The 23824-nt window shown below is 42.2% G+C and overlaps 1 protein-coding gene across 2 annotated transcripts in view; it reads left to right on the forward strand.

Moving 5' to 3' along the window:
* ths (thisbe) overlaps nt 1-23824 on the forward strand; it is a 100888-nt gene that overhangs the window by 43986 nt on the left and 33078 nt on the right. The window contains exon 1 of one of the 2 annotated variants that reach the window (XM_066742520.1): nt 6359-8139. The exons of the other annotated variant lie outside the window; for it this stretch is intronic. Coding sequence (XP_066598617.1) covers nt 8120-8139 — 20 coding nt within the window. The 5' untranslated portion in view covers nt 6359-8119. Of the gene's footprint in view, nt 1-6358; nt 8140-23824 lie in introns of those variants that run through there. 2 annotated transcript variants of the gene reach the window in all.

The following is a 23824-nucleotide window of genomic DNA, read 5'->3' on the forward strand; positions in this document are numbered from 1 at the left end:
TAATTAAATTCCTAGACACAGCAACGTATATAGAATAAAGGTGCGTGTACGAGAGATCGAATAATTAACGGTGGCATAATAATACAATTCAATTATAGGGGAGTCCGAAGAAGAAAGAGAAATAATTTCTCGAGAATAGCCCAGGAGCATAATAATAAGTTCGATACATAGGAAATAAATCAGGCGAATATCAATTACATCTTGTCCGGTGTACACTCTGCAGTATTTTACGCAATTGTAACGAAGTGATCGAGCTGGTGGGGTGAGACAGAGGAGAATATTATGGAAGAGTGCGAAGTATCCGGCGGCTCTTTGAATTTATTAGGAGCGAGGTGCTTGTAACAAATCGAATTTTAAGTTGTGGTGGGGTAAGAGTATAAAATAGAGGAGCAAAGGAGTGTCAGAGCGTAGCAGAAGGTAAAGGGACAAAAGAAGCAATAGCGAGCGATCCCACGGGGGACTGTAGCGTAACCTCGACGTTCATCCATCGTCGAGAAAGCGAGAGCCGCTATTGCGCATATAGCAGTGTAGAGAGAAGGGGGAAACGGGTGGTATTATGCGGGAGTTGAGTTACGTCGCGGTGTCGCGGGTGAAAGAGAAAGACAGCGTGCGTGTGTGTGTGTGTGTGTGTGTGCATGCTTACGCGCGTTCCAAAGGGAAGTGTGAAGAGAAGGGAAAAGGCATTAAAGGGTGTAAGAGAACGGGCCGCAACCGCAAACTGATTAAATGCGGTCTGTACCGACTGCACCGACTGCATTGGCTTGCCTGAAAGTTAATGCTACTCACACCCTATCCCCCTCCCCTCCTCCCACTTCCCTCTCTCTCTATCTATCTTTACTTTACCCTCGGACAGAAAAAGCGCACACCGCAAGCGTCGCCCGCATTCTCAACTCTCTGTGCTCGATACGCAGCACTTTATACCCTCTTAGCAATATTTCTTTCAAATCTCTCTGCTCTCTCTCTCTATATATATATATATATATATACTCCTACATCATAGACACCGCTGTTACTATTACTAATTTTGTTTATACGCTACTTGCTGCAACCTAGCATTCCAAAAATCTACCATTCTATATAGTCTCTGCTATTCTCTAATCAGAATATTATATAAAAAATATCTATTTTTATCAATTATATCTGCATTACAAGTATGTTTATGTTTCAAGCAAAAACCGACAGTCTCCAAATAAACAGTTAACGCAGCGATTATGCTACTTCAAGCGTTTAATAAGCTCATTGATAACTTCTTTATCATCGTGTTTTTCTTATACTTTTTCCTCAGAACGTATTTTATATATTGATAGTTCGCTAATTCCTTGCTTATTAATTAATGAGATGTATATATGTGTGGCAAGTTTGGTAGAAGACATGTTTAAGCGAGATAGCATGACAAATAGCACGATTGAGTAGAAGCGGATGCTTTGCATACTAACTGGAGTAAGTGATGGCTGTTGGGTCAAGTGCACCGATATATAGAATTATTGCAGTGCACTTGGCCAGAAGAGAAGAGACTAAATGCGCTCCGTCTTAATCTTCGCGATGCTCCTTACCACAGTTCATTTTAAATTTGTTTATGACAATTTAACCGAGGTCATGATCGGCCTGATTAAAGTATTCTGGAAAACTGTTAGCTTGCCTTTACGACTGAAAATTATGTGCATTGACCGCATTATTGCGGTGCGCGTGTGTGCACATGTATAGACCCTGTTGTTTCAAAACAAATTTCTAAACAAGTTCTCTGTACGCTTCAATTAGTCGATTCACAAGATGTTTCATACGACTTTTGTGCAAAGGTAAATTTATTCAAATGATATATATGAATTGACTCGTTGAGTAACATAAAAGTAATCGTGAGTATAAGTTACGCGCAAAGAATTTTCTCGTAATGTTGCGTCGCTGGAGACTTCGCACCGTAATCGTAACGTGATTCAATTTCCTATGACTCATGTGTCTCGTATTTTTTTCTTACCGAACCTTGCGATGTATGCATGGTCCAACTGGAAAAACCATCGAGAGATGGATCGATACTGGCCGATATAAACGGTGACATGTACGAGCCGAATTTAATTAGCTTTTTGTTTCATTTGCAGGGTTTGAGAAATTCATTGATAGTCTTGGTATGATTTAAGTCGCCGCGTGAGTCACCACAGGAATTCGAGCGTCAATGGTCGCTGATTGCGAGATAAATAGCAAATTGCTCGGCTGTGATCGATATTTTCAGCGTTCGTAACACGATTAATGCGCAAAATCTCCAAATACGCTCCTTTCTATCAAGGACTCTTAATTTTTCATTAAAGTAATGACCTTGAAAAGTTATACTCCCAATGGCTTTATTATCAGACTGATATCGTTGATTGAAAACTCAATTGAGAAATCACTTATGTATATGGACATGCCAAGTGGATGGATGTCTTTTTGATGCAGCTCTTACGTTAATGCACACTACTTTGTCATGATTCAACGTGATTTACAAGAGCACAGTAGTCTACCGTCGATCGATTAGAGCGATATTTTTCGCGAATGCACACGCAGTTATGCGTTGTTGTAGGCGAACGACCGATTAGGCCACGGTCTGCAATCTGCGACCGTTGTGACCGATACAGACGAGCCATCGCGCGTCTCGCTTTAAACACACTCGTTCGTATAATAAAGAAATAAATATTTCAGCAATAAATAAATAGATATGCTGATCGATCGATCGCATTCTGTACGTTTCGTATCGACGATAAAAAGGATGGTTCTTATATTTCTCCTTTGTATATAACATACGAGTGACTCGTTCACACGTAGACAGCGCTCTGATAATAGAGGTAATCGCCTCCTACATCCGGAAGTGGAATGTTTTAGTCGGCGTTGTTAAAAGAGTTGGATTTTCGATGCATTAACGGAAATAAGCTATGCGAAATCTTCGATCGGCGGATTAACGACTTTTTTGTTGATCCCCGAGTGACAGATCGGTATGTGAGCTACAATCTATGCGCTATATACAGTCATTGGAATACGGTGGGGGAGTTACGCCGCTTTTAAATGCAATCAGAGCGGAATTTCTCCGTTCGAGATATCGCAATAATTCGAATATCGCGAGATTGTACAGGTAATTAGTAGTCGAACCATGTTAGAAAATACTTTTGGTATTCGAGGTATGGTAATTCTTCGTGTTGCATGGTCAATATTTTATACGCGGACTTTTAATTGTTCTCCCTCAAACGCGATAAAGGAAAAACTGAAGAAACGAGCACAGCTGTCGTTGTTTATTAAAGTTTATTCGCAGAATGCATCAAGGGTCGCATCAATCGTGGTTGCATGGCGTTCGAATTAAGGCATGTTAATAAGGGACGTTGTTGAGAGTCGCCGCGGTATATATATCTACATGCATGTTGGGAGAAATGGTCGAAGAATAGGAGAAATAAAAGATAAGGGTATATAGTCGAATTTGAGATCGTGTCATCGGTTATTAAGCGCTGAACGTTTGTGGAGGGAGGATGCGAGCGATTCGTCATCGTTCAAGTGCGGAGCGGTTATTAATCTGCGCGCGCGACTCGTGCTCTTATGCAGGCATCGGGGCTCCTAAAAATGCGCTCGGCTTTCTTCGATTCGGACCGAACCGACTCGACTCGACTCGACTCGTTTCGCCTCAATTTGTTTCTGCTAGAGCCAGTTTGCTTTATCGTCGTCTGGCGATCGTCTACTTTTCATAGCTCTCCTTTCAAACTGTCGCACTCCGCAGGTCAACTCTCGTCGTATCAGCTACCATCAGCGATAAGTAGTTCCGTGTTCTCCAATTATCTCAACCTACATCACAGAGATCGGGATGTGCTGCAACTCGGAAACGAAAGTAGCTCCCCGATCTCCTGGAAAAATGGTAGCTACACATTTCGGCTAAATTGCCCATTCTTACAAAAGATCCTCGTCCTTTTCAGATTTATGTTTCCGGACTTTGAAACGACGCATAGGAATTAATTTCAAACCTTCCCCTTGATTCTGGAATTTTTCGGCCAATTCTCTTCCATTTATTTATTTAGATACGCTGCTTATTATATTAAATGTAATATTCTGGTAGCTTCAATACGGTAAGATAATAATAGGATTACGATGCTTAAGGTAGGAAAATCCTTCCAGCATTTTTTCCAACGTTTAAGAAGCTTAGCTTTGAAAATCGTCGGCGAAGCGGCAGGTATTTCTTCAGGTTTAACTTGTACCTGTTGAAGGGCGCAGGCACTTGTCACCTTCCGTAATTAAGCGCGCACCCCAATCCCTTGACCTCCGGAGAATATGGCACCCTAGTCGTTTCTCTTCGAGCAATAAACTTCTTGCTTCTCCTCGTCCCTTTTAGATTGCTCGAAAATGATGCTACAACCGAGGAAGCTAGTCGTCAGCGATGCTCGAGTAGCTAAGCTCAACAGACAGAACGTGACGATCGAACCATGATGAAAAGCACCGCGCTACTTTTACGGACGAGACGTTTTTCAAATTGAAATGTTTCCCCGATGTAAACGGTACCTGGGTCCCCCACACTCCAGAGTGAGAAGGAAGAGGACAACTGTGGGATATATATATATATATATATGCTATATAGTTTACAGTAGCTGACCTTTATTGAAATTGAAGCGCAAACGCTGGGAGAAGCACGCAGTTGGCGCGTAAAGCTTACGACAGCAGATTCGAATACTTGCTGACACAATGTAAAAGAAAGATCGCGTGCGTCGTTGAAATTACCAGTGCTAATTTTCTCATCGAATGCACAAGCTCTCGTTCGCGAGTTATTCGGTCCCATTCGCGCACGAGGCGCTTCGTGTGTGTCACGAGTCTCGGTCGGAGCAGCATTAATTACGATAATTAATTATCTGGCCATTGCGTGACTGCGACGACTATCTCTCGACATTAGTGTAGTTTTTTCTTTTTCTCACTTGTCAGCCAGGTTTAACTGTTTTACCGCGAACTTTATACTATCAATATTTCCTTTGAAAACTCGGCTTATTTATTCTTTGCTGCGCGGCAAAAGAATTATTTCTATTTGTGTTTATAAATCCTCCAATAGGCAGTGCACAGTGTCCGTATAAGTTGCGTCGTTCCGAGGAAACCCGTTGAGATCGTAGTGGCGCACAGTACTCGCAACTTCTCTCAAGTGATTTTAAATAGTCAATGGAATTAATATTGTTTGATAAATCTCGCCTGTGGAGTTGATTCTCACAGAATCGAGTGGACGAGGCATTCGTATGTGCTATGCGCGTTAAAGGCAATTCTACTCTACTGTTGCCCTGCGAATCAAATGAAATGACTCATCATTGTCATCGCGCGCAGAGCTGAAACGAAGAAATTGCAGAAATTGAAATTTACAGTGCGCCTCTTACTATCATGCTTTCTCGAAATAACAACGAAAACAATAAAAGGGAATCGGACACAGAAGAAGAGATAATCATTCATTTTCGTGATTGTAGAATGTTCAAAATTGTTTTATCAAATGTGAAAATTGATTCAATTTGGAATAAATATCCAATAATTTATCGATCTTGCAATATCTCGATCCCTCCTACTATCGATAGTTTTTGAAGAATCTCCAGGTCTTATCACTCGCTTTACGAGAACTCGAAAGAAATTTTTAGAAATCCATTTGTTCGTGTACTCGGGAAGCATTAATAAACTTCCTTCTGATCGGTAGAAAAGCAATCACTTCTTATCGGTTTATTGTCATTAAATTTTAAGAAAACATTTGCTTTGTTTTTAATGATATTTTTTGTATACAAAATCCTCTTATCGTCTGTCTTTACCAAGTATACTAAATTGAACTTTGCGTTCGTTTCTGATGATTCCGACAATATAATTATTCGATTGAAGAGAAAAGGAGGATAAATGTTGAACGTAACGCTACCGAATCGAAGAATATCTATAGGAAAAACAAAAAGTAACGAGAGAACTACTTGGAACGATCTTTCCGCGGCTCCATATAAAGATTATGGTATACCCTTACATCAATGAAGAGACGAGAGAGGAGGGAGAGCTACAGCTTGGTTGGTAAAAGTGGGAATTTCGTGGTGGTAGGAGTTTTTCAAGAGAATTTCGAGGTAAAAATCTGTGTGGTTTTCCGAGTCGGTTGAGGTGTAGAGATTGTACGGTGCGGAGCGAGAGGTGCAGGGTGGCGGGGGCGTGCAAAAGGTGGGCAAGAAAGGAAGGGAAGGGAAGAGAAGGAGGTAGGGATGTTGTCGTTGTAAAGAGTTGAATAGGGGGGGGGGGGGAGGAGTGAGAGATACAGATATACGGGCAAAGAGAGAGAGAGAGAGAGAGAGAGATGTAGCGTGGTAGGGGCAGGGGGGTGGAGGGGCGACCGCGTGGACGATACGAGTGGAGGGATGGAGCACGCGTGAAGTGGGGGGGATGTATAGTTGCTCTAGGCGAGTGTATGAACGAAGCGGCGCGGTGCGGTGGCCGACGACGGCAGCGCAGCTCGGCACGGCACGGCACGGTGCGCGCCCAGGTAAACGAGAAACTCTCGCGCGCGCCTCCGAGCCTCGGGGGACTCGATCGTTCGCCAGTGTCTCTCTCTCTCTCTCCCGTGTATCGTCCTCCCGCGACGAGACGCAAAAGCATACGCTCCACGGGACGGGACTGTCCACCGGCAGAAATTCTCTCGAGGAAAATTCAAAAGTATATATATAGCAACACACATCGTATACACACTGCAGTCCCGCTCCTCCCTGCTGCACCACCGGACGCGGACGGACTGCGATTTTGCGTTGTCCCTGTTTTACGCGCTGCTCGCTGCCTCGCGTGTCACGAGATCCACGGTTCCTATCAGTGTTGACGTGCCTTGTGTCGTGCTGTGTGTCGTTTCTGGTTACGCGCCGTATATCGCTTTGTGGGTAGCTTGCTTGGTGCAATTGGCGCGCAGTTGGCCTGCACCGAACCGACCCTATAAATTTAGCGATAAATCGATATCGAACGAGCTAATTTAGCGCTCGACGCGAAGCTCGCTCGAGCCGCACGGATGAACCGTGGTTGTAGGATCGATCGACGAAACCGAGAGTCGCCCAGTCGATTCGGAAGAGAAAGGAGTTTATAAGGTGCAGGGGCGGATTTGCTCGAATCGTTCGAGCGCTTTCCGCCGATAGGAGCTGCTAGGTGGACGCGTGGATTCGGGCCGCGCTGGCGGATCGCCAAAGGGTTCATCTCGCGCAGGTTAGATTTTTTTCTGCACTCGCGACGACACGCCACTTTGGTCAGCCGCCAGGGATCGCGTAGCTGCGACGTTTGTCCGCTCCACTTGGCTGAGGCTGCTTCGAGGATGATGCTGGCCAACTTCCAGCAACCCCTGGCGGACACCATTTCGTATTACCAGGACGGTGCTGCACAGGATCACGTGCGACCACCAAACGAGTTTACCATTGGAGTATTCGATAGCTGAAACTGGATTCGAGAGAGATTCTTCCATAATTGAAAATTGTAAGAGCAGCAGCAGCGTCAGCGTTAGAGGCGGTTTCGAGTGTTCCATTCTTCTATCCTGATCCGTCCTCTTCTGGCCCAGTTCGGAGAAGCGTGCGGTTAGGTTTGGCCGACTGGAGGAGAATCTACCTCGCAGAGCAATCTTTCAGCCCCGTAGAGCTGTACGGTTTGGGAGTGTGGAGCGTGCAGCTCTTCTATCGGGGGTGTGCCTGCGTGTGACTGGCTTGCAAGTCGCACGCCTTGCAGTGTGCCGGCCCGATCGAAGGTGGACGGACGTGCCGATGCTCCCCTCGGGCCTAGTGTATCCCTGCCTTACCTCGACTCCACTCGACTCCTCTTCTTCTTCTTCTACTTTCTACTTCCTCCGATATAAAGTGACAGTGCTCCAGCCTGAGACCTTATCACTCGTTCATTCTCTCTCCCCCAATTTGTCTTTTTTCGAAAATCATTTTCTCGTACGGAGGAACAGTCGTAGATCTGTGTGTTGGAAAGAGTGACACAAAGTGAGGAGTGGTGAGTCGACGACGTACACGGTGGGTGGATTAGCTGGTGAATTTGACGGGGAAAAAAGTGGCACGAGGAAGAGCGGGGTCGTAATTGTTAGATGCAAGGATTTTGAAAGCAGCTCCGAAGGCCAGCCCGACGCAATGCGTCGACGCTGCTGACGCAACGCGCCTGGATGCGTCTCACTCTAAGCACGTGAGTTCTCTCATTTCTCTCTTCAATCGGCGAGCCTCCTTTTTCCGCACTCGCAAAAAAACAAAGAAAATCCGTCGATTTCGCCCGAGCCTCGGGACGCTATAAATATTTCCATCGATCGCTAGAGAAATCGCGCTGCCGATGAGCCTATTTGTTGGAAAAGCTTATTGCCGATAAATAAAGAATACATCTCTGTTTGTCCCCGTGGAAAAATGCGTGCCAGCTACGGGAGCGAGATTTTTAACGCAAATGGAATGTTTACGATGAACTGGCGTGCGAACAAACAGCACTTTCACGGTGCGCTGGAAAAATTGTCCATTCGAGCGGAGAGTCGATAATCGATTGAGTGAAAAGTGCGATTTTCCTCGGCCGAAACTCCCATGGTTTGCATATAACGGTGCACGGCTAGCAGCGGGAGCAGTGGTGCTCGATTAGCTCCTTCGGCACGAGGAAACGATACTTCACCCCAAGGGAACCGCGCGCGGCGGCGAGCATAGGGAGAGAGGGAGACATAGAACGCGTGCGCGCGTACCCGCATGTGCGTGTGTGCGTGAGTTTGAGAGAGAGAGAATCGTATTCGTTTGAACGGGCACGAAGGAAGGGCCTTGGCCGCGATTTTGCAGCGACTCGACAAAAAGAATCTACCCCGTCTTAATCCAAGCAACGGGCAACGGTTACGGAGCTTGAGGTAGTAGGGGATTTATGCGTGATTTCACGGCGTGTATTTCATGGCGCCGTGCCGAGCCACTATATCACCCTTTGCTCTCCCCGCATTCATCATGATTTCATCCCCACTTGCTTCGCACTGTGTACCTGAATAGCATTATACCTGATCGAGATATAGTATACGTACATATATACGCGCGTCGTGTCTTCCACGTATGTGCCACCTCTCCGTCCAAGCCACACGAGCCCTTTGTTACCTGACTCTGAACGGCTTTCATGGGAAACGTCGTTATACAATCACATTCACCACGCGCGCTTCCAAATCTCTTTATAAATGTCTCATTTCTCACATTCTCTCCCATTGTACACACGCTAATTTTACTCCTCGCTATTCGTTCTAGCTTTCCGTGCCCCCCACTCGCACTCCAGCTCTTCCCTCTCCCGCTACGCTCGATCAATAATTATTCCGAAAGTCCAAACTATTGCTCTTACGCTAGTTTTTATAATTCTATATACGTACTCTCGAATGGCCAAAAAAAAAAAACCCAATGGACCTTTGATTTCTCGATACGCTATTAATAAGATACTCTATCGGAGATTAATTATCAGCCACAGGCGTACATACGTTCCAAATTCATTAATTTTTACATTTTCGTGCTCATTAATCATTTCTCTTTGTATTTTCGACAACGAAATTTGCAGTATACTCTATGGAGTTATCTTGTATTAATGCTGAGATACGATACGTGTGTGTGGTTAATATCGTGTTAGAGAAACTCATTATTGTATAATCTTCGTTATCGATACACCAGTCAATACACGTAAAAACGTACATCGAAAGCTTTCAAATGATAAAATACATTGTTTCGCGTCGATCGTCGTCTGTAAAATTTTTCATTCTGGTTGTTGAAACGAAACTTTCTATTCGTAATAAGTATTATTGTAAAATGCATATATATATATATATATATTGTATATAACAATAGCGATGGATCGTGTAGCGTGTGTTTGCTGATTGGAGGGCGTGAGAATTAATTCGTAAGGCGAGTATCATTCATTCGCAAGTAGACAAATCGTCGAATATGAAATACCGTGAGTGTACATTTATCATCGGTGGCAGCGGATTGTCAGACGGAAAATCTAATGATACGTGGATGATAACGAGGCATATTTTAGATAAGCGGAATGCGCAATTAAAATACCTTTTGGATGAGCTCTACTCGATTAAGCAACCATCCCCACCTCCTATTTTTCTCCTCTCATTCGTTTTTTACCACTTCTTTCCATCAAAACCAGTAAATTTATCCTTTTTCTACCTCCCCATTCCCTCCCCCACGTCCCTTGCTCCTCTTTTCGAACGCTTCCTCTTCAGTCGGGTAATTAACATTTTCCCCATTTCCGTTTTCCCTATCCCATCCATTCAGTGGAACTTGCACTCAATAAATCGGAACCGATCGATTAAAGTCTTTTTTATCGAATGACGAATCGACGATCGACTACCAAAGCTGGCTATGCTGGTTTTCTTTCGTATAGCGCAGATTTATCATCAGCTTCCCGATACCACAGCTTTCTACTTGAAATTGTATCGGTCTTTCTTTCCGTCTTTCCTTCTTCTATACCTTATTTAACTCGTGTATCTGTACAGCTTACATATACGTATACATATACGAACGAAGAAACTCGCGCACGTACGGTGAGTTTTCATCGCAACCATATAGCAATGGTCGCTCAATCATTTCTATTCTCATATTGAAATCACTTGCTGGAATTGTATGGAACAAGCTTTGCTGGTCCTTCGCTTACCGAGCGACAGCATTGAATTCGCTCGACGCAGAATCGAAGCCTTTCACGTGTCGCTGCGTTCGACCATATTTTCTAATGCTAATGGCAATAGTAGTGGTAGACTGTTATATCCGTGTACCACAGCCCATGCACACCGGATAAACTCCTGTACAATGTGTAATAGCTTGCGGATTAGACGTACCAATTATTCTCGATCGAGTGATTATACTTTGCGCATACTTCCCGCTGCCAGTGGACGTATAACGCGCTTATAACGCTTGGTTGGCAGCTGCTCCGCGCGTTAAACACTGACTAAACACGAACTCGTTATACGTTTCGATGACAACTACCATTGATCGAATCAAATCACAAGCTTACTGCTAAATTATTTAATAATAGCATTCGTGGCACACTTGTACGATTTGTTCCTTATTCGCTCTGTGACGTATCGCTCCACTGAACCAATAAATTTCTGTACATTTCCAACTTGACATTCTGCACTATAACTATATCTATCGACACTCCCTTATTGTCGATCGAGGATTGTCAATGAAACCCGTCATTTTTATGTTAAAACATTCGGTAGAAATGGGATGTGGATAACAATTGTACAACGTATACAATCTTGAAACGAAATTATAAAGCTACACTGCGATAGATATAGATAAAGCTAATAAATTGGGTTAAACTATATAACTTGATAATAATTGACCGGAGCCATTAATCTAAACCCATGTTTACAGTTTGCTAGCTTTAATTGAATGGAATAAAGATTTATTATTATGACTTGATTGCTACTTACAAATAACGAAAGATATACAATTACAGTATATTTCTCGTTGCGCAAGAGCCAAAGTTGCTCATAGAAAACAGTGGAATGCGAGAGTCCAATGATACACGCGTGTGTATTTCGCGGTCACGAATCGTTTTCGCTTTCCGGTATATTGCGTGGCGTACACATGACCTTTATCGATGTTCGTGCGTGTGGAGTATATAGCGAGGATATCCAATCCAATCAGAAGAAACAAGGTCGCGGTAATGATATTTTCCGGCTTGTGTCACAGATTGATATCGCACAACTATATATACACTCTGTACACAATATACATCTATACAATAGCACTAAACCAGACTTTTAGCTCCTCTTATACGCAGAGACCGTCTTCTCTACGCAAGATTTCGTTTCCTCAGCAAACCGACAAGTTTTTCAATGGGAATGTACCTGTATGTTTTAGGTTTAGGAAAATCTAGCGGAAAGCCGAAGCACGCGCTCCGAAGCGTGTAACGCCTTTGAGTTTCACTTGAAATATCTCCCGTGAGTGTTCTTCCTCGTATATTAGATTAGTCGCACGAGTGTGAAGCAGGGCTAACGTCCCTTTTCGGCTCTTGGACGAAAATCCATTACCTTTATCGTTCCCTTCACCTTCTCTCGGGGCTTTCCCAGCGATCGCCGAGCAATTCCATATCGGTAATTTGGTCAATTACTAAGCTCGATAACGCTTTAAGGCTTTAAGTGAGGGTACCGTGGAAATAAACCGGAGAGAAGCTGCTGACTGGCTCTCCTATTTTCACCAGTATCACGGTCAAACACTCCTCTCCTGCTCCGTCCACTTCTATCTGTCTTGGGACACTAAATATCCGTCCGTGACTTCTTCGCCCTTTACCCGAAACACTTTAGACTATTTATCAAAAAACACTTGAAAAATTAGAAAATTATTCCAAGTTTCTAACACTTGCCTATCATTTTAACGTTTCGTTCAATCTCTTTAACGAAGGTATATTAAAAGGGACACGTGGAAGTCATTCGTGCTGCTAATTTATCCGGCAGATAAAAGTGCTCCACGTATGGACGAATATAGATTCTGTTGATCGTTAGTAGAAAAGATTCCGAAATCAACGAGAAATAAGTGTTGGATAATAACTTGATGGAGTAGCTATATATAGTTGGCTGAGCATACAGTTTTAAAGTTGTATCCTTAAGTTTCCGAACCAAACCCGATGAGTTTTGAGCTGAAGCAAATATGGTGTAGATGTAATTTAACGCCTCGCGTGTCATGTACCGGACTGCGATACTTGTTCTCCCTGCAACATGCGAGTACTTACTCCCGCAATACGTGAAGAAACTGGCCACCGACTGTGAGAGCGGTCTTGACCAGCAGCAAGTAGATTTTCTATCGCGGAGTAACCAGCTATAACGATATGACGTGTATGCACGGTGCACTTACTACGTTGCAAGTTCAAGCATAAAGCTGATTATGTAGATAAATTGTCCAAACGAAATAACATATATCTAATACAACGAGACTGAGATGGTATGTAGAGCCAGCAAACACATGATATCATTAAAAAATAGGGATTTTTTAATTAAATAAAATTAAGGAAGAAGTTTGAAACGTGATAAAATATATTGCGTGTAATTAATATACTATAGGTAATATTTAAGGAACAGAAGTAGCGCTTAATTCGAAGGGATTAAATGATACAGTTAGACACGCGTCTACAAATTATATGGGAGCTGCAGTAGCGAGCAGAGGAGTGAAGTGGAGCAAAAAAGCGTGTAAAAAGTATAGAGTGGTGGAACCCCCAGAGTCAAGTTGCCCGTGGCGGTCAACACCAGCAGCAGCAGCAGCAGCAGCAGCAGCAGCAGCTTATCGAATCAGATTCAGTTTTGACCTCGTGCCGCCCCCGCGTGTTTTGTTCCCCGCAGCAAATGCAGCACAAAGCTTGAATATATCAAGAAGAAAATTCAAGCAAATTCAAACCTTAGCCTTGTATTATATATATCCCTCGCGCTATTCGTAAAGTGATTTCTGACCCTCGAGCACACAGTACCTACATCATTCTCTTGGTTATTCTCTACCACTGATCTCTGTGTACTGCATATGGTTCGTTCCAGTTTCTTGATGTACTACATACACTTTATGCCCCTACAGAATCCTAACTTTTCAACGATATTTCAACGAGCTCCCTTTTTACGGGACTTTTCAGTTCTGCGTATCGAAAGCGAGTGTTTCATGGAAAACGAACGTAACCGGGTGAAGTATTATCATACGAAAACAATGTCTTAACATCGGTTGCTATTTAGTCGCATCGCGTTCACCCCACAAAGTTACTTTTTAGTGGAAGAGATACATTCAATCTGTTGAGGAAAATATAGGGAGGATAATGGACTGTATGGGAAATTTAGTTTCGATATAAGTTCGCTTTGCTAGTTCTGATCGAGCAAAGGTAGTTTGGATGAAATACAAAACCTATAGCCGGCATGGCAGTTCATGTGGAATTGTTTTGAAAATATGTCAGTAAATATGTGAGAAGATTTGTGTTGAAAAATCGAGGGCAAGTTATTCTTGAGCGACAACTTGATTCGATAAGCGCCTATCGCTATTGGCTCACGTACGCAGTTCTTTTTTTATTGACTTTAGCATCGAGATCGAGCCAAAAGTCTCATTGTGGAGGGCCGTTAGCCGAACAACCGAGCTACATTCAGATCTGGCTATTACACTTTTAATGTCTCCTTCCTGGTAAATTTCCAAGATTTCGACACAAGAAGCATATGGGACTCTTATTTTACCCTTCAATCATATTCTCGCACGCATTACCCACTCTTCCGAGGAACCAACCGCGATCGAGCTGATCTGACGAAATGTTTATCTCGTATTAATCTAATAAGAAGGATTTATTTATTTAGAGTTTTTGTAATGGCCACATCGGGGCAAACGGCTGATGTTTGCTGAACGATTATAATCGATGTTACGAAAGAATTAGGTGCCAGAGTTGTTAAGATCCTTGCTAATAGTAAAAGCAGCTGGGAAAGGAAGAAACTGCTCCGGTAAATCATTTCTTGTACGATTTTACGCGATTCCCGATGCAATAAATGCTTCATTAAAGAAGTTAATAGGCCAAGAGGCTGTCAGAGAGATATAGCGTCATCTTTTCTAGGAAGGATCGACTGATTGACGGTTTTACATCAGTCCCTTTCTACCTCGCAATTACCTCCATCGAACGTATAAAACATTCTAAGCGTGCAATTAGCGTGTATAACCCACTTTCCAAAAAAACCCACCAAATCCCAATTCTCGTCGGATTTTCAGCCTCTCGAGCCAGGCCACGCTGGAACCACGAAATGACAAAGATTTGGTAATAAACCTATAACGAACATTTGTACATGCGTATACCATGTGACACGTGGAATAGAGACGAAAGCCCGAAGCGCGTTCGTTTCGGGAGAGGATACACGCAGAGGTTCGCTAAAAACGTATACGTGTTACGAGAATCGAAGATACGAGATAAATCGAGAGAAATATATATAAGTCGAATTAAAATTCCTGGGAGAAGCGCAAAGTCCCGTTGGGTAATCGGAGAGGTGATTGGAGAGGAGAGTTAGGGTAGAGGGAGGTATTATGGTGACGTCAAACGGAATCGGTGGGCGGGTGCGGTTATCCTGTACACGCACAGAAATCTACTTTCGCGCTCGTTGGATATTTACGGGTGTAAAACATGCTCGGGAGAGGGCCAGAAGGAGGATAATTGCTGGACCAAGTGGTTCGATTAAAAAGTCAATCAGGCCGCAGCACTCCGCTTTCCGATCAGTTTTCTGCTCTCCTGCGTCGCTCGATCCTCGCAACGATGCAATCCTGTCGCGAACAGAGAAAGACGATTGGATCGTGAGGCGCGAGTGTCGGTTGGTGGGACACGCGAAGCTTCTCGAGCCCTCCCCTCTTCAACGGCACGCTTCGCGCGTGACTCTCGATCACCTCGATTTATACCAACTTCTTTATAATACCAATCACTCGTTTTTTGCACAAACTGCACTTCTCCCCCCGACCGATCCATATTTTTCAAGCAACGTCTTTATATCGGCGTATACGTGTGTGTGTGTGTACCGCGCGGTTGTTATACACCGACTCGCGAGGCGTTAAAAGTTGGTCGTAGCATCAGTTACGCGATTCACATAGGACAACCGGAAGTTGTTCTCGAGAGGGTGTGCAAGGGTCTTCCATTATTGAGAGTCCTGTTTACAAATTGAACTCAGTCAGTGAGTCGATCGGGCGCATCGGCCCCCACCGCCACCGGTCATCGACTTTAGTTTAGTTTAGAGTATTGCCGCGGGGCCGAGCACCCCCCCCCCCTCCTCCACCCCCCTCTCTTCTTTCTCCTTTCTCCTCTCTTTCGCTCAATCCATATCCCCAACCTACGGATCCTCCACAACGAATACTTCCAGTTCTAGCAAGTTTTCGGACGCCCCAGCGTCGGGAAAACTTTATTCTGCTGACTTGTCGCGCGCAGCAAGTGCGAATCTTGTTTTGTCCCTGGATCACTCGCCCCTTACCCGGCCATCGAACTCACTCTTTGCTCCGCTCTTCCTACTACTGCGCACTCTTTCTCTCCTTCTCCTTTCTCTCTGCTTTTTCTTCCTGATGAAATCTCCACGTGATTCATGGCCTTTCGATATGCAATTTCATTTGATCGATCAAAAAGATTTTTACAGCTATATGCAGCACTCTCTCGTATAAGTATCATTCGGTTTTACGGGAAATCAAGATAAGTCCTCCACCCTCACCCCCCCCCCTTTCCTATACTCTCTATTTTTACGCTACTAGGGAAGAAAGATCATTTGAAATTTGACAATAATTAGATTGCGCCACGTAAGATTATCTTGATCGTCCGCAAATATGGTTTTATCTAGATACACGAAAGAAAATAAAGAAACCATGAAGATTTTAAGATTCGTATCGCGTTCTCTCATTTTATCCATATTTGTAAACGCCACACATTTCTTCCTATTTTGTATAATTTTGTAAATGGACAAAATAGGAGGCCTATATATATTTCCTGCTGGGAACGAGGCTGATTATTCCGCAAATTTCACGTGGCTATATCTATTTTCATTATTGCCAGATATAGACGTCATCGTGCGAGATTGATTATCACGGTGTTTTGATTTCAGGCATTAATTTGATACTGAGCATAAAAAACATTTGCGAAGCGTGCAGTTTTTGGTGTCTTTGAATAATAAGGATATTATATATTTTTGTAATGCTTATACACGTAAACTATGTAAATTGTAAGAACACTCGTATCTGACAGAAATCCTGCAATTGGAACCAGCTTGATCCGAATTTCGTTTGTTATTTGAAGTCGACTGATAAATTATCATGCGAATCTTACCGAAGGTCAATTGTTTTATCAATTTTGAAAAGCTCTTGCGTGGAACAAATAGGCTTGAAGTGGGTCACTTTATTAGGCGTAAAGTTCCGTCGACTTTCCTGTTTTTACAAATTGGATTTATTTAATTGAAATTGTGATTGGATGCAATTGAAATCGCGATAAGAGTGGGGCTAAAAAAGAAATGGATCGAAACGGTGCACAAATCGTACATCGAGAATATACGTGGCAATATCGCAAATTGTCCAAGCTCGAAAGACGATACGAGAACGATAAGAGGAGCGATTTGTTATCGTTTGTTAAGCCGTTGCATTGGTCAGCTGCATCGAGTTGATCTTACTATGTAGGATCACGTGACTGGGCCACAATGGGCCTTCGGAACTTGATTAGCGTTGGTCCAGGTCAGTGATCGACCAACAGTGTGTTTAGACTCGAATGTTCAGAGGACGATTGAAACGATCGGTTTTACCAAGAACTCGGCGCACACTCGTACAACGAACAACGGAGCGTGCGTATAAGCTGGTAACGTAAGACTCGGTACTATTTACCAACTCGTACGTTCGTTGCTGAGCAAATAATAACCAGGAATGAATGGTAATACGATAAGTCTTAATTTGCTCGATAATGATCAAATTTCATATCTTTTCTTAGAATTGGACCAACGTTTGTTTTTTCTTCCTTCAAAATAAAATATAGAGAGCCCTTTTTATTAACTTTGCGAGATACTCAATGTTATCGAGTCGATGTAAATTGTACAGGTGCATCACGGAATATTTACAGTGATCCTTGTAAAGTGCGGTTGAGGCTGACTAGTTCAACGGTATACATGCTATACTTATATCAGAGGCTTTAGGAGCTTTGCTGCTACCAAGAGAAACAGATCGAAGTCGAGACCAAACAGTGCATTCCAGCCTGAGATATTGACTTCCTGTGGCGACGACCCCGTACAAACTGCTAAAGAATTCATAACGTCGCATCGATTCTACTGACTGGCACTTTTCTTTAAGCACCGAGCTATTCACAGATCCACGATTGCGTCTGCTACTTTTATATCTCATGGCAGAAATGCTGGCAGATCCAATTTGAGCGCCAAAATCTTGTCGAGTTAGAGAAAATTGCAAGAACAATGTTAATTTACACAAATGCGCAATTATACAAAATGAACGCATTTTTCACCCAACTATATTGCTTACCGATAGTCGCTTGGACAAATATTACGCCAACGAATAGAGACAATCCTACCTAGTTCCAGACAGCTTTTGACTGTACCCACATAGGTTTTCACGCGAAGGTTGAAAAATACCAGGCCGTTGATGACGACGCGAGAACAAAGGATTTGTTAACCCAGTTATGGACCAAACTTACTATGATTCAGCTCAAGCCATAAATATCCATCGTTCGAGAATCTACGGATGCACACGCGCAGAAGTATAGCGACGCGTTGCAAGTGCTTATTTATCTCGCTGGACATTGCTAACGTCGCGTTGGTGCGAGAGTGGGATTAATAATCCCGATAATACTCATTGTCAGTATAAAATATATTTCTATATATATAGTTATTATTATCTTTATCGCTGTCGAAGATTTTCAGCAACGAGAGCAATGCAGAAATTGCAAGTATATATATTTTTACAGATATTTCCACATTTGTTTGAGAAAATTTATGCTTTTTATAAGATATAGTATATATATATAGCACTGGAAGAAAAAGGGAAAAGAAGTATGAGAAATTATAGCGTGTACCAAGAAGTGGATGCTAGTAGGAAGTCTCGAGTGGCCACGCTTGGGTTGCGCAAGACGAGACTCTGTGCCCCAAATGGTTGATGCCTGAATTTCAGGACACGCGCAGTATGCGCGCAAGGAGACGAGGGAAAAACTTTAGCTTCAGCATCGCTGTCAGAGGCTGTGCGGCTCGTGGAGTCGATGATGACGAGCACCGCGACGACAGAAGAAAGAAACAGCGAGAGTCTCGGAAACTCTTGGCACTCGACACGCACGACTGGCTGCCTTTCGAGCATCCTTCACGGCATTCTTCGTGGGAAAACCAAACAAACATCCTGAAACATACGACGCGGGCGGCCCGAACCTTCAGTAGTTATAGAGTGCTCGCGAAGTATTCTCTCTCTTTGACTCCGTGTGGTGTAGCGCTCGACAAAACTCACGCAAAACCTTTACCTGCTCGTGCCACTGAGCTCAAATTACCTCGCAAGATTTTTCAACCTATCTCATCCATTAAAACGTATCAATTTATCAGCCGAAAGCAGAATATTGATACGCAACGGAAGCTGCGAAGCATTTCCGAAGGCTGCGTGTAGGAAGTTGGTGTTGCAGGATCTCATTTATAAGCTATATCTTATTAATGCGTCGTTATCATCATGTAGGACTCGCAGCTAAAGAAGACCGAGTGTTGGCATAATTTCAGGTTTCGAACTATTATATTCGAGTGGCTGTTGTTCGGCAGGTCTAATAGCCCGATCGATTAGGACCTGGAAAAAAGAAATCTCGCGCCTCCTATTCGCGCGCAGTTCAGTCTAATGGCCCGTTATTTTCTACCGCGCCTGCGCAATTATACATTCAATCAGAAGAGAATAATCATTCCACCGCAGCAGCAATATATCAGGGACCCAACTGATAATCAGAAGTTTGCTGCTTGGAAAATTATTGTAGCTAGTTTTGCCTTCCTGTTTCTGATAAAGTTTCTCATAAATTAACATCGATTCTTCTCGTAAAATTCTCCTTTTCATTAATCTCTTTCATTAGTTTATTTCTGTTGTTGATTATTGTAGTAATTGGAATTAGCAAGAGACTATGTAAGTTTTGTCATTTACACGACTACTGGACAAAGAACATTAAACGGGCATAGTACGTTGCCTCGTATGGTGTAACGATGTTATGACTGGTTGCTGCTTTGTTTTATAGCTTTGATGTGGGTCAGATATTGTTGCTTTGTTTGTGCCACGATAAGTCTGGCCCAGATCATACGTATAACTCGTTGATAATTATTTTACGAAATTGCAGATTTTTGCAATTATCTATGCCAAATGAAGCAAAGACGAGTGCAATCTCGCACACGAATAACAAGGCGTTGCAAGATGACATGGAATTATAACGTATTACCGGCTCTCTGTTTACGGTTACGAATGGATGAACATAACTCGATCAATCAACTACTTTGATTACGGTACACTTATCTTGCGCACGACGTGTCTCGAAATCATTGGACGTCAAAAATGAAGAGCTAAGAGCTTTATTAATTTCCATTTTTAACCAACGCGTAACCCGATCCACTCCTTCCTTCCTTTAACCAGCCAAGATTGTAAACGTTTATTATTCTCTTTAATACCACGCTACTACTACTTTGCACGCAACTTACGAAATATGTTTCAAAGTATTCTCATCGTGTGTCGTTTATATTATAGAAAATTCAAATTGCTAAAAGTGGGAAGCAGATTGATGTCCAATGTAATTATAATTACCAGATATTTTCTGCTGATCGCGCACTTTGCATATCTTACAAGCCGATATTTATGTACGAATCATGTTTGGAATGTTAATGTGATCTTGGTTCCTCCCTTTCATTTCATCCTAGCCGATTTCTTTTCATTGATCATAATTTCTGTCAAAATTTCTCCAAATATTAGTAAACAGAGGCAAGATTTATGATCCTTTACGCGTATAGGTTTTAAAAAATTCAGTTTCCTTCATTTTCATTTTGGTGTAGGCGTGTAATACCGAATTTAAAAATATGTAGTTATACCAACTTGCTTCGGAGCAAACATTTGTTTACCTTTTTCGAAATTCAAGTAACAATTTAAACGTACCAGTCTCGTACCACTCGTATAAATAAAGCGATAATTCCGTTGGTTCGTGCAAGAAAGAAATTGGTCTCGCAGTGGCGGAGGCGAGCCAAAGTGATTTGTCGCCTATCGTAGGAACATTAGCAAATTTCCAAGTCACAAGCGAAACCAACGAGGGATTTTTACCCTTTTGGACAAGCTGCTTCTCTTGGCATAGCATCTTAATGTCTTCTTAATGGCCCCGATAAAGCAAGCTGTTGATATATGAATGTACGAGTACATATTTATATAAATACGAACGCAGGTACAAGTTTACAAGTGCACGCTGACTTATTTGGACGAATGGGTTTCAATATCGAAAGAGAATTACTTATCAAAAGCAATGTAAGGTCGAAAAATCGATAATAATTGCCACTCAAGATAGAGAGCCAATTTTAGACATACGAGCAATTAAATTTGAAACGTCGAGAAGATTTCTCTTCGTGGAGGGTCGAACGCCAACGCGTCACGATGTTTGCTTTCGTTCCAACTACTGTTCGTCTCTCGTTCCCCTAAGTGCATCAATTGAGAGTTATCGCTTTCACGTGAAACATCTCTCTGAAATATTTATGGGACAGGAATTAAAATGACGAAATAAATAAATTATTGCTTGTACTTTATCCATTAAGAAATTGCCTCTTGCGTATTTATATCTTCATTTTTCCCCCAAAATCGATCCAAGTGAAACGCGAATTATAAATGAAAATTATTTCAATACTTAAATAAGAATACGTTCGTTACTTAAATTATGCTTTATTTTTCATCTCACTAAGATTTTATGTCAAAATAAAAGAGGTTTGTCAAAAAGGGTAAGAATCCCTCGTTGCTTTCCCTCGTGACTTGGAAATTTGCTAATGCCACTATGATAGGCTATAAATCACTTCTGCTGGGTTTAGCCGATCAATTTCTTTTTTGCACAAATTTCAGCTTATTCATCAATTTTAAGAAACACTCGTGTTTGGCAGATTCACTATGCTTATGTAACATACACTATATGCTAGGGCACAACCTATCGAATCCATCGTCGGACTATTTTTTAGCTTTTAAGCTGATTATTGCTCATTGCCACTAAGTTGTACCGATCATTTGGATTCCCTTTGGATCACGCGTGAGACTAATCATAAACATTTCTATTTTGACAACTAACTGATTTAGTGTGCTTCGATTCGTATGGCGTTAATACAAATGTGTATTATCGATAGATTAGATTATACAGGAAGCAAATACCATAATAACGCCAAATATAGTTGGATACCGTGAAAAAAACGTCACTTGTTAAATCGTTCGAGGAAATTGCGGAAAGTTTCTTGGCTATTGTATATCTCTCGCCGACTTTCATTGATTAGAAAAAGCTTTGATCACGTTTCTTCTGATTTCTTCATAATTTAAAATTCTTAATCGATAAGAGAATTGTGCGACTCAATCTTGTCTAAAAATGCAACATCCTTTCTCTATATATACACGAGTCATATGATCGTATTAATATAGTTAATCTAATCTTACATAATAAGCAGTCTCAAGCCTCTAGATACTATATATATAAATATATATATATATGAAAACCGATAAAATTCCAATGCGAAAAGTGTAAAAAGCACACAGCTTGGAAATCTACCAACTTAAATGAGACTGCTACAGTATCTTTTACAGCGTCGAGCGAAGATTAATTACAGATTCGTAGCGTGTAGTGGTATAACTCTCTTATTGTATATAGATTCATTTCGCATCTAATCGAATCGATCGACAGAAAAGAATGGAAGTTTTCTAATCAATAGACACGATCGGCAAATAACGATAAGTCTTTGACCCTCCTCGTGACAAGCACGAACAGCACTGTAAAAAGATTGTCCGAAGGTTTCTTTGATTCTGAATAATAATATTCATACCTTTATATATATATATATATATATATATATACTTACCAAATTATTATAAACCGTTGATAAAAACAGGACTAAAAATAAAGAATCGTTTGAAAAAATAATCGAAAGAGATTAAGAAGTATTTCATCGTATTGGCTGTTTATTTTCGTGTATAATGTTCGGAGGTTGAATATATGATGCGAGTCCACACGGAGCAGTTTCCTCGCGTGTGCACGCAATACCAGCGGTTAAAGTTAACGAGAAGCCGTGTTTTGGATTATTGAGAAGAATTTGAGTAAAGGGTGGGGGAAGAAAGAAGAAGCGATGGGATCCCCCCGGAGTGAGGGGGAAGGGAAAAGCGGCTACTTGGATAGATCACGGGGCGGTCGGCTCGTCAGTTTTTACATTTGTCTGCGATAATACCTTTGGTCAACAATCGGTTGGCCTCACGCACACGCGTACGATCTTCTTTCGTTCCTTTTTTTTTTCATTCCCCCAGACTCTCTTTCTCTCCATCTTAATTTATATAAGAAAGAAAGAACGACCTCCCTCGCCAATGCTAACAGACTTTTGCGGAAAACCTGGCGCCAAAAATATTTGCCGTTCGACGAGCACTGCTGGCAACGCGCGAATCACCGTAATTCTCGCAAAACGTGTCCATGCTGATTTACACTGTATTACCGAGAACTATTCAACGTCCGGCGTAATTACTAAACAAGGTGCGTGCAAGCACCCAATGATTGTGTTCATAGCAGTACGAATGAGACGTGAAAATGCAGAAATGTATTTTATTTCGTAGTTTAGAGGCGACTGGACGTAATGAGCGGATAAAACACAGTTGGAGTATAAAGTGATTTTAAAGTACGACTGATGGTACGAAAGTTGTTAATTGTTAGAATAATTGGCGCCTTTGGATGTTAAATGTTGCAGCACGTCATATGTATAGTTGAGAATGTATAATCCATTTAATCCCCCTTATCTATCTATAGTATGTAATTACAGGCTACAACCGAGACTGGAGCAACGATTTAATTAGTAACTTACGGCTTAATTGTCGGCCGCTGGGATAGCTGGGAGATTGAAGCGCGGAGATGCTTTGAAAATTACATTGCGAAAGTTGCTCCATAGCTTCGTGATCAGTTTAATTCGATGGGAGCATCGACGCATCGAGTACTTATACTTATACTCGGGGACCATAAAGATACGTCCATCAATAGTAGCGTTGTGTTCCTTTAAGAAATCTCGCCGAATCGATTACATATGACAAACAGGTCGAAATTCCTTTATTTCCTTTTTATTCTAACCTCTCCATCTTCTTTCCAGCAAAAAAGACTATCTCCCCGGAGTACAAATTATCATCGCTTTTTTTTATCG

The sequence above is a fragment of the Prorops nasuta genome, unplaced genomic scaffold, assembly GCF_024137725.1.
Source record: "Prorops nasuta isolate Cenicafe-Biocafe unplaced genomic scaffold, Cenicafe_Pnas_1.2 PNAS00030, whole genome shotgun sequence".
NCBI classification, from domain to species: domain Eukaryota; kingdom Metazoa; phylum Arthropoda; class Insecta; order Hymenoptera; family Bethylidae; genus Prorops; species Prorops nasuta.